Source organism: Agaricus bisporus (assembly GCF_000300575.1).
Source record: "Agaricus bisporus var. bisporus H97 unplaced genomic scaffold AGABI2scaffold_10, whole genome shotgun sequence".
Classification (NCBI taxonomy): Eukaryota; Fungi; Basidiomycota; class Agaricomycetes; order Agaricales; family Agaricaceae; genus Agaricus; species Agaricus bisporus.
Genome location: NW_006267345.1, coordinates 1,339,065 through 1,351,268, shown reverse-complemented (window position 1 = coordinate 1,351,268; position 12,204 = coordinate 1,339,065). Strand labels below are relative to the sequence as shown.

At 46.4% G+C, this 12,204-nt stretch overlaps 3 protein-coding genes across 3 annotated transcripts; 2 read left to right on the top strand and 1 right to left on the bottom strand.

The window, feature by feature from the left end:
* Nucleotides 1-2,402: 2,402 nt before the first annotated feature.
* AGABI2DRAFT_187784 (hypothetical protein) lies at nt 2,403-4,324 on the bottom strand (the record flags this gene model as incomplete). Its single annotated transcript, XM_006455399.1, has 4 exons — nt 2,403-2,440; nt 3,034-3,857; nt 3,908-4,157; nt 4,207-4,324. The coding sequence occupies 4 exons, from the start codon at nt 4,322-4,324 to the stop codon at nt 2,403-2,405; spliced, it is 1,230 nt and encodes a 409-aa protein (XP_006455462.1).
* Nucleotides 4,325-4,413: 89 nt separating this feature from the next.
* AGABI2DRAFT_187783 (hypothetical protein) lies at nt 4,414-5,643 on the top strand. Its single transcript, XM_006455398.1, has 4 exons — nt 4,414-4,633; nt 4,687-4,778; nt 4,830-4,904; nt 4,961-5,643. Exons 1-4 carry the CDS (start codon nt 4,461-4,463, stop codon nt 5,494-5,496), a joined length of 876 nt encoding a protein of 291 aa, XP_006455461.1. The 5' UTR covers nt 4,414-4,460; the 3' UTR covers nt 5,497-5,643.
* Nucleotides 5,644-9,307: 3,664 nt separating this feature from the next.
* On the top strand, nt 9,308-11,404 carry AGABI2DRAFT_121386 (hypothetical protein; the record flags this gene model as incomplete). The annotated part of the gene is made up of 1 exon (XM_006455397.1): nt 9,308-11,404. The coding sequence occupies one exon, from the start codon at nt 9,308-9,310 to the stop codon at nt 11,402-11,404; it is 2,097 nt and encodes a 698-aa protein (XP_006455460.1).
* Nucleotides 11,405-12,204: the final 800 nt, after the last annotated feature.

Below are 12,204 nucleotides of genomic sequence, written 5' to 3'. Positions count from 1 at the left end.
GACATGCTGTGTCGATGCCTCTTTTTCATTTTTCATTTTTTCCATTGTTGCGTTCTCGCCTTTCACACTCTTGTTCGCCGAAGTCAGCTCCTCGCGACGATGCTGCCATCTCCATTGCACTCATCATCAGCCCTTCTTCGCCCTCTCCCCCCTCCTCTAGACTTGACGTACCGGGCATGGACGTGACTCACAGGCCCGGCAACTGATCAGAAAAACTCTGCAATGTGCCTCCTTACTGACAGACTCGCGCCGAGCGACTTGAGTTGCCAACCCTCGCCTGTCGTCGCTCCAAATGGCTTTGTTCCATCTCGTTCCAACCTCAACGACGCAGGCTACATCCAACCTCAGTATCCTCTGGCACCACCACCTGCACCACATCTTCGTAACAACAATATTTGAATGCTGGACTTCCAAGCGTGAGTTCTTCTTACGCATTTCAGCTGTGAGTAACAATACTTAAACGCTCGTAGCCACCTTCCGGCCAGTATTTACCACAACCGCAACAAAAGAGCCAAGGCATGTTCTCAATAAGACGTGATCAGGAACCTTCGTCGATGCCAGCAGTGAGAACTATTTTGTTTTCAATCTTCGTTTGCCTACACCTGGCTGCATCTTCATTAGTCGCCAATAATAGCCTCATCTCTAACAAATGTAAGGATTTTCTTGTTTCGCTGGTACCTCCATTGATTTCCACGTCTGCCAGTCATGAAAGAACTCCTGGAGAAAACAATACACGGAGCAGAATTCGACTCATTTTGCTTGTGATCCTCCCCCGCGATGTCATCCTGGACCTCATTCGGCAATACTTGACCGGTGCCTATACTTCATTCGTACTGGTTGATAATGCACACTCTTCAACTTTCCTCCGAGTCAACTATTGTATCAGCATATAATAGGCTTATTCCCAATCCTAATTATAAGTATACTTCATTATTTTGGGTCCAGCGGTAACATCAGTTCACTCGTGATTAATCGAAGTTAGTCCGCTCTCAAAGTCTCTTCCTCGCGTGGCTTGATCCACTTGCTACGTAGTCTATGACGTTGAACACATTATGCGTCCCAAGATCAGTTGTTTTCCGCGGTGGCTGACGGGTTTTAGTTCCGGTTTGAGACATAATGCGGCGGGGAGAGGGGGGGGGAGGCGAAAGTGAACCACCGAACGCCTATAAAAACCCTATGGTAACAGCGTTTTGATTCTTCATTCCTCTCCTTCGAACTCTCACTTACCACGGACACTACGAAGGCGCAGCCAACGAGTGCTTCCATGTGATCGACGTTCGATTTCGGTGATAGGGCTAGAGCTCCCCAGTCGAGCAGTATGACCTTCCTTTTTTCCTCGTCGCGTATTGATTATCGACTGACTTTGGTTACTTGGTTGTTTAGAAGCTCGTCAATGGGTAGAAGTTCGCGATTGGTGGTCTCACTCTGTGTTGTTGACCAATGCGTACGTCTCTTCCTTTGTGACATCGTCCATTTTACACTGGCTGACGTGTTTTCAACTATAGTTGCGCATATAAACCCCCGGGTGGCAAAGCCCACCCCAAAGCGAGCAGCGGTCACACCTTTTCTTGTCGGCATCGACCAACCCGTGCGTTTATCTCTTAGCTCTCCACTCTCACTATATCAGAGATTAAATGTGCTTTTGCAGCAAAAGTCGTGTCGGCCTTTTGACCACCACACAAATCACCGAGGGAGATCTTTACTTGGCACCTCTGACGGTAGTTCCGAGGAGGTGCTGTAACGGGGCTGGCGTATGGTAGCTGTATGTTTTTCTTAGTTTTTTCAATTTCTTGCTGTCGCTGACTGGGTCACCGGATATATAGGGGGATGACTCGGCGGTACGCCAACTCTCGTCATTATACTCAATCATCTATCAAGAACATATAGTAAGTCATCTGTTCATCACTTGGACACGTTCGCTGACTCGGATTAATTTTGATTATAGTTTAGATTATCAGGTAAGCTTTTCTTTATTGGCGTTTCTTCTTCTGTTGTTTGGGGTTTTGTGACGCCGTGTATTGGTCTTATATTAGCTAGGCGAGGCATCGCGTAGGTAGAAAGTAGGTAGAAAGTAGTAGAGTAAAGGACTCTAGTTCTTACTTACTTAGTAATCGTGGCTTGTAGAAAGTGTTCGAGCTTGAGATACGTAGTTAGTTAGTTGCGTTGGTCGTTGTATCTAAAATACCCTCTTATTCATGACTTCAATTCGCGAAACTCGTTTCTTAGCTCCTTAACACTCCTGAACTTCCCGACCTTATATTTCACTCCAACGCTGGATTTGTCAAATGTGTAATGACCAGATACTCAAACGAGGAATAACAGCTCCGAGCGATAGATAAGCGATCAACTTGATACACTCGAGAATGTCTTATTGAAGTCCAGTGGTTAGGCAAGTGGTTTCTCTAATCAATTGTTAAAAGATGGTTCACGTTGAGTCGCTCTTACAAGTTATATATTCAGATCGTGTTTTGTTTGGTCTTTCACTCAAGGCGCCCGGATTACCGTTGCTGCCGGAAGGCGTCAGGTAGGGCGGCCAAGTTGTTCTGCCAGACGACGCTGCTCAGCTTTCTCACACTGAGGCACGTGCGTCAGCAACTGCAGCAGATCAGTGTTGCTGCCGTTTGCTGCTGATGCACTGAACCTGCTGCTGATCTGCTGAGGCTGCTGCTGATGCACTGAACCTGCTGCTGATCTGCTGAGGCTGCTGCTGATGCACTGAACCTGCTGCTGATCTGCTGAGGCTGCTGCTGATGCACTGAACCTGCTGCTGATCTGCTGAGGCTGCTGCTTTCCCACACCGCCCCCGTAACACCCAAACTTTTCACCAATGTTCTTTCTGGTAGGGAAACGATGTATCGATTTCGACAATGTTAGTTTAGTGTTAATATATAGCGTACCGGTCAATGCATAATTCAAAACCGTCCGTACTCGAAAAAAAGCATCCATGGTTTACATAAAAAAAATATAAATAAAAAAAAGTCCCTATTGTTGTATATTCTACCAAAAATGCTCACGAAGAAGACGCCAACGAACCCTGCGCCAAACTCCTTGACAAAGCCTGCATCCTCATATCTCCCTCCCCCTCACCCCCATCTCTTCTACTATTACTATTACTACTGGTATTGTTATTATTACTCGGAGTCCGTCTATTAGGGCTTCTTTTCGTGGAAGATCTCGATTGACGCATAGGCGATCCACTCCGATCTGTTGGTGTTGTTGATTTCGAAGAACCGGGTGTAGGTGGAGTGCCACTTCTCGAACTCCCACCACCACCACCGGATCTTCCACGATTTGAAGATGCATTCGACGCCGTCCTGCCCAAAGTAGGATGTGCTGGAAGATTGGGGGTAGTAGTCGGAGTAATAGTAGGAGTAGGAGGAAGAGGTGGAGGTGGTGGAAAAGAAGAAAAGGGAATCCGAGATCGAAGTTTATACCACCACCTCCATCTTTCTAATGATTTTTGGGCTTTGATGAGTCGTAAAACTTCTTCACGTTTTTTCTCAAAATTGGCTCGGTAACGATCGTAGCCTTCTTGATATTCTTTGGATACGCGTCTGGAGAAGATGATTTCGCCGCGGGAGTTTCGAGCTGGGGGGATGGAATGGATGGGTCTGGAACTGGATTGTGAACGAGGGCGGGAGGTGGATGTTGATGATGATGTTGATGATGTTGAAGGTGATTCGATTTGGGGAGAAGAGGGAGAGGGAGAGCGTGAGGAGATCGGTTTGGTTATTTCGTTGGGACGGGGAAAGAAAAAGGAGAGAGGGTTTGAGAGGAACTTTGAACGAAGTGGGGGTTGGCGGGTATTAAAAAACATGTTGAAAGCGCGTAGAGCTCGATTCGTATGAGGAACATATCTGGTGCGTGATCAGTCCATGGCTATTACTGAGAATGATATAAGGCGTACTTGTTGGCATAAGCGATTTTCTCAGAGTATGTTCCGCTAGCAAAGAACAGAACCAGTGTCGTGACACTGACAAAGAGAAGGCCGGTGGTAAAGTATGGATGAAGAATGACGACAGAGTCGTTGGCATAGACTTCTGGAAGGAGCCAGCAGAGAAAAGCCTTGTATGGGATTGAGAGGATGGATATGTCTGGAGGTAAAAGAACCTCGATGAGAAGCAGGATTATAACGGCAAGAAGCTGAGCGAGGAAGACTGCCAAAAAAAAGTCAGAAAAGTGGGTAGAAACACAGGAGAACCGTACGCTGGTATCTGTGTTTCCTGCGTTGGAGACCTGCGGCAGTTTCTCGGAGCCGTTCCTCAAAGATGTTCAGGTCCCGGAACGCTGCATGTTCGGGCGACGGATAGACTCGTGCAGGCATTAAGCAAGCTGTCGGCGCACGTGACTGGCGCCACTGAGCAACGCGGCTGCCTTTCCGCGCCAACCAAAGACGCTGATGTGATCAAAATAGCCGAATCGTCAGCGCCAACTTAGTCTAATCGTCTTCATATTAGCCCATGTCTGTCCTCAATCCAAGCCTTCTCAGCCTCACAGAACAAGAGGCAGACTTTTTCAAATCCCAGACGAAAATATACAACATCGAAGAACTGAGAAATCATATCATACAGGTCCAGAAGAAAGCCTATGACATCTACCCCTATCCTTGTATCCGAAAATTTGCGTTCACGAGGTGAGCTTGAAGGTAAAAAAGACAGGTAATGTTCGACTTATGCCTTTGTCTAGTTTGAAGATTGCTCGCTTGCCGGCGTATAATCATGTTTTGGAATTACGCAAGACAATGCCTGGCGCCATCTTGCTTGATATTGGCTGCTGCTGTGCGTACAAGTCGCATACATATTCAGAAATTTGATGCTTACTGATAATAGTTGGAAACGACATTCGAAAAGCTGTAGCAGACGGCTGGCCTGTTGAAGATGCTATTGCTTCTGATCTCAACAAAGGTAGAATACCCATAGCTCGGTTATTCATCTCGCTCATTTAACCGTCCCTCAAATAGAATTTTGGAAATGCGGTCATGAGTTGTTCAAGTCTACTCCCGAAACATTTCCTGTAGTTTTCGTAGCTGGAGATGCGTTCTCGTCTACCATGATCGAGCCTCGAGAACCGTTCTATTCTCCACCCTTATCCCCTCGTCCGACTGATCCGAGGACTTTGACTTCACTCACCCCTCTTCAGGGGCACATTTCCGCCATCCACGCTTCGTCTTTATTTCATCTCTTCAACGAAGTCCAACAATTTACCCTCGCGAAACAACTCGCTACATTATTATCTCCAACACCCGGATCCATCATATTCGGCCTTCACATCAGTCCAGCTCTCAAAGGCACACAAATGTTTGACTCTGAGGGTGGGCCCATGTTTTGTCATTCGCCAGAAACGTGGGTGAATGTATGGGATGGTGGGGTTTTTGAAAAGGGTACTGTGAAGGTTGAGGCGAAGATTGTGGACTGGGCGTCGTTTGGTGGTGGGCCTAACTCAGAGGGGGGAGTTCAGAAGATTTTGGCGTTGCTTTGGTCGGTGACTCGGTTGTGAAATTTTATGTATTACCCTTTCCAGCGGTACCATCGGTTTACTTGTGATTAATCGAAATCAGTCCGCTCTCAAAGTCTCTTCCTCGCGTGGCTCTACGTAGTCTATGACGTTGAACACATTATATGCATCCCAAAATTAACTGTTTTCCGCGGTGGCTGACAGGTTTTAGTTCCGGTTTGAGACATAATGCGGCGGGGGGTGGGCGAAAAGTGAACCACCGGACGCCTATAAAAACCCTCTGGTAACAGCGTTTAGGTTCTTCATTCCTCTCCTTCGAACTCTCACTTACCACGGACACTACGAAGGCGCAGCCAACGAGTGCTTCCATGTGATCGACGTTCGATTTCGGTGATAGGGCTAGAGCTCCCCAGTCGAGCAGTATGTTCTTCTATCCTCGTCGCGTATTGATTATCGACTGACTTTGATTACTTGGTTGTTTAGAAGCTCGTCAATGGGTAGAAGTTCGTGATTTGTGGTCTCACCCTGTGTTGTTGACCAATGCGTACGTCTCTTCCTTTTTGACATCGTCCCTTTGACACTAGCTGACGCGTTTTCAACTATAGTTGCGCATATAAACCCCCGGGTGGCAAAGCCCACCCCCTAGCGAGCGGAGGTCACACCTTTTCTTGTCGGCATCGACCAACCCGTACGTTTATCTCTCGTTTCACCTTGTATCAGTCATTGAATGCGATTTTGCAGCAACGGTCGTGTCGGCCTTTTGACCACCACACAAATCACCGAGGGAGATTTTTTACTTGGCGCCTCTGACGGTAGTTCCGAGGAGGTGCTGTAGCGGGGCTGGCGTATGGCAGCTGTATGTCTTTCTTACTTTCTTAAATTCTTCGTTATCGCTGACTGGGTCACTGGGTATACAGGGGGATGACTCGGCGGTACGCCAGCTCTACATTTACAGTCGATCGTCTATCAAGAACATAGTAAGTCATCTCTTTATATATATTGCTTGAACGTGTTTGCTGATTTCGGATTGATCTTTGATTATAACTTAGATAACCAGGTAAGCGTTTTTGTTGGCGTCTCTGGTTCTGTTGTTTGGGGTTTTGTGACGCCGTGTATTGGTCTTGTAGTAGCTAGTCGAGGAAACGCGTAGGTAGACAAGTAAGTAGCCGAACAAAGGACTCGGAATCGGATAGTCATTACATGATCAGTAGATCTTATTTACATAGTAATCGTGGCTTGTAGAACGTGTTCGAGCTTGGAATTTGAATATGTAGTTAGTTGTGGAAGAACGCGCGAGGAATGAGCGCGGTCTGAGTTTTCGGAGTGATGTCCGTGTGAGCGACATCTATATATAACTGTCACGTCACGATTTATAACTTATACTACTACTACTACCTCTACTGGTGCGGTCGTACGCAGTGCCGCACCACTACACTATTTTTATTTTTCCACCCACCCTAACCCTACTTAGACTGGAAGTCTGGCTAGCCAACACCGGGGTCGAAGTCGACGCTTTTGGGGTGACCCGACTGCGTTCCAGCTTCGATCTCACCACTTGGGGATCTCGGGCCCTACAACCCTAGATCCTCAATCCCCAACCTTTAATGTTGGTTGGCCAGCGACTATCCGGCTCACGACGAAAAGTTAGTTAGTTGCGTTGGTCGAAGTGCCCTCTTATTCATAATTTTTACTCGAAAACTCGTTGTTGTCTACCTATCTTTAGCTACTGTGTCCCAAGAACAACGATATTGGGAATTCGGACTCAACTACCGTCATTGGGCGGCGAGCCTGGCGGAGTGAGCCGTTGATTATCGGAGACAAGATGACAAAAGAAGAATGAGAGATTGCAGCAGTCATGTCCAGACCTTTCGGGGTCAGATCGCTATCTAAGATCTCGTGGTTTCCTGAAAGGCAGAGCATCAGCTGACCCGATTCGTGATTTTACCTCGCTAAACTTACATGCGCATGTGCTGATCTTGGCATTGAACTTGCGATACCTTAGCATCCGTTTGGAATTCCAAGACAACGAAAAAGAGCCTCTTCTTGATTGCGATTTCCGAAAACATCTCGTTCTGTAAAGAGGAATCCCCCTCGGCTAGCGCCCGAGCCTTCGCGTAATGAAAGTTGTCTGGCAGCTGTAAGTACCGTTCGGATATTGTTCGCTTCACCAAATTCGAACATTCGGGCGGTGAACAAGTCCAGCGAAAAGTTCTTATGATGCGACCAACCAATATGCCGAAGTATTTTGGATTTCCCCCGAGTAGACCCACTCTCTCGGAGTAACTATTGGGTGAATTGGTGGCACGCAAATGATCATCGTTATCGTTATATTTAGCACACCAAAGTTATGAATCATTCTCGGGCCTCAGTCACGCGGCAGTGCAGCATCCATACATGGGTAGATAGCTACATTCTTGGCTACATGAGAAGCAATGCCTAAGGGTTCATACATATTCTTGTTATTTCTGTGAATATATCAGGTTTCCATTGAAATGCCATCCTCCTCGTTCTGTTGTTCTTCCGCGCCGTTGTTATGTATCGTAGATATGAAAGAGCGCCATCCCATTAGTAATGATGCTATGCCAAGATACGGCAATATGGCACCAATTTTTGCCTTTAGATAACTCCAACTTTTGACCAAGGAGTATATGGCGAAAAGAGGCAAGGTGATGACCACTTGGTGAAAAAAAATTAGGACTTCACGGAAAAGAATTGGAAAGCGCGGTGTACCTGTCAAGGTGAAGATAGCTTGGACATAGTAGGAGAGGGAAGTATATGAAATTTCCAATTGAACGGATACACCTGTGTCGCATTTAGAGAATGAGTAAAAAAAAAGATGAATTATCAGGGGAGAGTGACCTTCGGTAATGTTTGGGTTGGTCGTAAGAGCATTTACTTTGACCATGAGACAAAGTATAATGGAGAGAATACATGGCAGGTTCTTAATGGTGCCGCGGGAGGCCCGCATTGGTGGGCAAGCCAGAGTGAAAGGTTTGCCAACGGGTCTCGCTTTGGTATCGTTGGCAGTGCTAGATAAGACAACAGGTAGCTGTTGAGAAAGCATTAGATAACGAGAGCGTGAGTGAGGTGTAGATGTAAATTAACAGGAAGCTGCGAAGGCAAAGGGAGGTAGGTGTCTTAGAGCCAAGTAAATACTGGATAGGATAGAACAACCACAAGTTGGGAATATATAGAAAAGTACGTGATCCCGATTCTGTTGAGATCCAAGTTAATCCGTAGAAATGTACCTCCCAAATGCGGCTAGTACATCAAATGCCCATTGATCCACAAACCTGCCACAAACCAAGTTGATCAATGATCAACCCAACGTTGTCAACCCTTTTGCCACGATTTGGTCAGGTGACTATGGCTCATTGTGACATTGTCCCTTACTGTTGGTCAAAATTCAATCCAATAGCCCGCACAACTGATTCCAGTAGCCCGCTCAACTGATTCCAATTTTTTCTCATCAGCGCTTCGGGGTTCGCACGCAGTATATAGCAATATCAAGCCTCGTCATGTGTTGGACAACTACGTGAATGAGCATTTCGGCCAAAAATAGAAGATTAACGGTTGGATGCCACATCAGGATTCTGACAAGTTCTTTCGTGGAAACGAGGCAGCCCATTTTTGCTTGCTATTGGAGACATGTGAAAGACCAATTCTACTCTAAGAACCTTGAAAGATGATGCCGTTTTCAGATGCTCGCCAAAGACATTCGTCTTGATCTCGAGTCTTAAAGTCGTATAAGTAATGTCTCGAATCAAAGGCGATAATGTACCATGTACCAATTTTTTCGTATGTCACCCCGAAGGGGACTTTCGTATGTCACCCCGAACGCGCCGATATAAACATGGCACATATGAGCAGCCCTATTGCGATTGGAGGCCGAAAAATCCTAAACCTAGACGTCAGAAACAAGGCCATCTCTGTGGTACACCTCAGAACCTTTATGAAACCAGATGAAGAGAAACCTATTTGGCCGTTTATAGCCCAGCAAATCATGAAAGTGAATAGCAAATCAAATAAGTCAATTGGGACCATACCAAACTCAGACCCGAGGATCAGCCCAATAATCCAGAACTGGAACCCCACAACACGCAAACTCCCAAAAGTCCTAAGCGACATGTTGAATCTCAGAAAAGATATGAGAATTGAACTCGACCCAGCATGCCTAAATAATACGATAAGGAAAGAAATGCCTGCGTGGCTACACCCGGGCCAGAAAAAGGGAGCTCGCTATACAACAATGCACCCAATGAGCATACACCTAAGAGAATGCCACGATGTATACACGATAGCCGATGTGCTCAGTGTTACCCGCAGACTGAACTCACAAGATCACCTAAATCGAACAGATTGTAATTGCCAGGAATGCACGTTTGATAGGAATGAACTGGTCTGTAAGTTCCCTAACCTGTGCGCGGAAGCAGCGAACTCTATTCTCGATCTCCTAAGTGAAGAATGGGACCCTCGAATCCACTTCGAAGAGGAAGAAGAAAGACAGGACTCTTTGGAAAATGAAGAAACGAATAAGGGAGTAATCAAATGGAAGGATAACGACGAACCTTCATGTATAGCGGACGCACTGAGAATCATCCCCCTTGACAAAAACAAGCGACCTCCATCAACGAAGTTACAGGACCTGGATATGGAAATAGACGTACCAACCAATGCGGCCCCCAAGAAGATCTATATAGCTGGTTCCTGCAAAAAGCCAAACTCCACTGACGCCGCAGCAGGAAGCGGGATATCTTCTAATGACCTGAACCTCCAACTATCCCTAAGGACTAATGGAACTCAAACAGTGTTTGCGGCGGAACTATACGCAGTAAAGGTATCCCTAGAAAGCTCAAACAACTACGAAAAAATAATTATTAGTTCCACGTCGAAGAGATTAGTAAAAGCACTATCATCCGATTTCAAATCCTGGGAAGATAAAGGCTGGGTAGACGCACCAAACAGCACCCAGGTAAAGCAGGTAATAAATCGACTACGCTTGAGGAAGGCTCCAACCCTACTGGAGCTACTCGAAAACCCATCACACGAAATGAGCGCTGCGAGGACGCTAGCACAGCGAGGATGCAACCTACAGCATAACGCCGAATCAGACCCTCCTCCGAATGAAGAATACCATCCAGAGGGAGCGAAACTACAGGCTGTGACACAAGCCATCGCCTATAAACTCCTGTTGGACGGACGGACGGCGCCCGAAAACAAAACTTCGAAAGCGTCAATTCAAAGGATCCAAAAAGACATCAAAGAGAAGCGGAAATATGCACCAGTGAATAGGAAAATTTGGCACCAGCTCAAACGTAGCAAAAACTGCTTAAGAAAACACAAGGAGTTCTTATATAAAGCCATCAAAGGAACCTACTATGTAGGGAAGAAATGGGAACACACAGGTGCCGACCACCTGCGAGACAGGGCATTGTGCCGTGTCTGCCAAACTGAGGAATCTATGGAACATATACTCACAAAATGTAGAGCCCAAGGTCAACAAACCGTATGGAGGCTTGCTAGAGAACTTTGGACGAAAAAGTTCAGGGATTGGAGAACCCCAAACGTAGGAGAAATCCTAGGCATCACATCAATAACGGAAAAAGACGAGAGAGGCGCGCCGGACATTGGGAAGACAAGACTCTACCACATCCTCATATCAGAATGTGCTTACCTAATTTGGAACCTAAGATGCGAAAGAGTAATTCAACACGGCGACTCATCCGACCAATGGAATCACACAGACACACAAATAAAGAACAGACTCTCGCATAGACTCAACACTCGCTTTAGGCTAGACTGTATCCTAACAAACTCCCGAAAATTCAATAGAAAAGCAATACGCGAAAGTCTAGTCACAGCGACTTGGTCTGGTATCCTAACGAATGACAACCCGAACGAGGGACCGAAAACTTGGCTACGTAAACCTGGGGTTTTAGTGGGTATTTAATCATATCAGTTAAGAGTCCCACACAGAGTGCGTAAAGGCATTTCCCCAGGGGTGAGATCTCCTTCCTTTTCTCGCGCTGATGCGCACGATAGCCGACTGGAGAAGCTGGCCTCACATGTGCGGGTAACATGTCGAGCGAGTCGCCAGTTGTCAACAGTCTATAGGCTCCACCAAAAAAAAAAAAAAAAAAAAAAAAAAAATAATGTACCATGTAAATTTGGCTAAACCTTCAGCAGAACGCTACAGCATTCACCTTCCCTGCTGGACAGAACCCCCCTCCACAGGAGGGGCACTTCCCCCTCTCTCTCATAGACGAAGATCCTTCTTTTAGGGCGTTCATTGAAGAATACGTGATCTCGGATTGTAGAAGATGTTTGTCCAAAAACAAAACTCGTCTATCGGTGATATCACTGATTCTGGCGGAGAATGACAAGCTGAATCGTGTTTATGCATACCACGTGAGGAGTGCATCCGAGGAGCATTATAGGGCAGCATTAGAGTCTACCCGAGGCCCAGTCCACTAAATTGGGTGAATGTCAATCTATTCTAAACTCAGTGGCTGACTGTGGAAATGTACCTATAAACCTGCTACTGACACCCAGGATATATGGGGATTTTTGGGAGTCTTGTGATGAGTGGAACATCGCGCAAGGTGATTCCGATATAGGTCCGGGAGTGTGCCCTTGTGTGTGCGACTGTTTGGCTACCCATATGTATTGCTGTGCCACCCTACTAATTTACCCTACCCCATGCTGTTGCGTCGTACACCGTCTCATTTCAGCCAATTCATCCCAAACCCT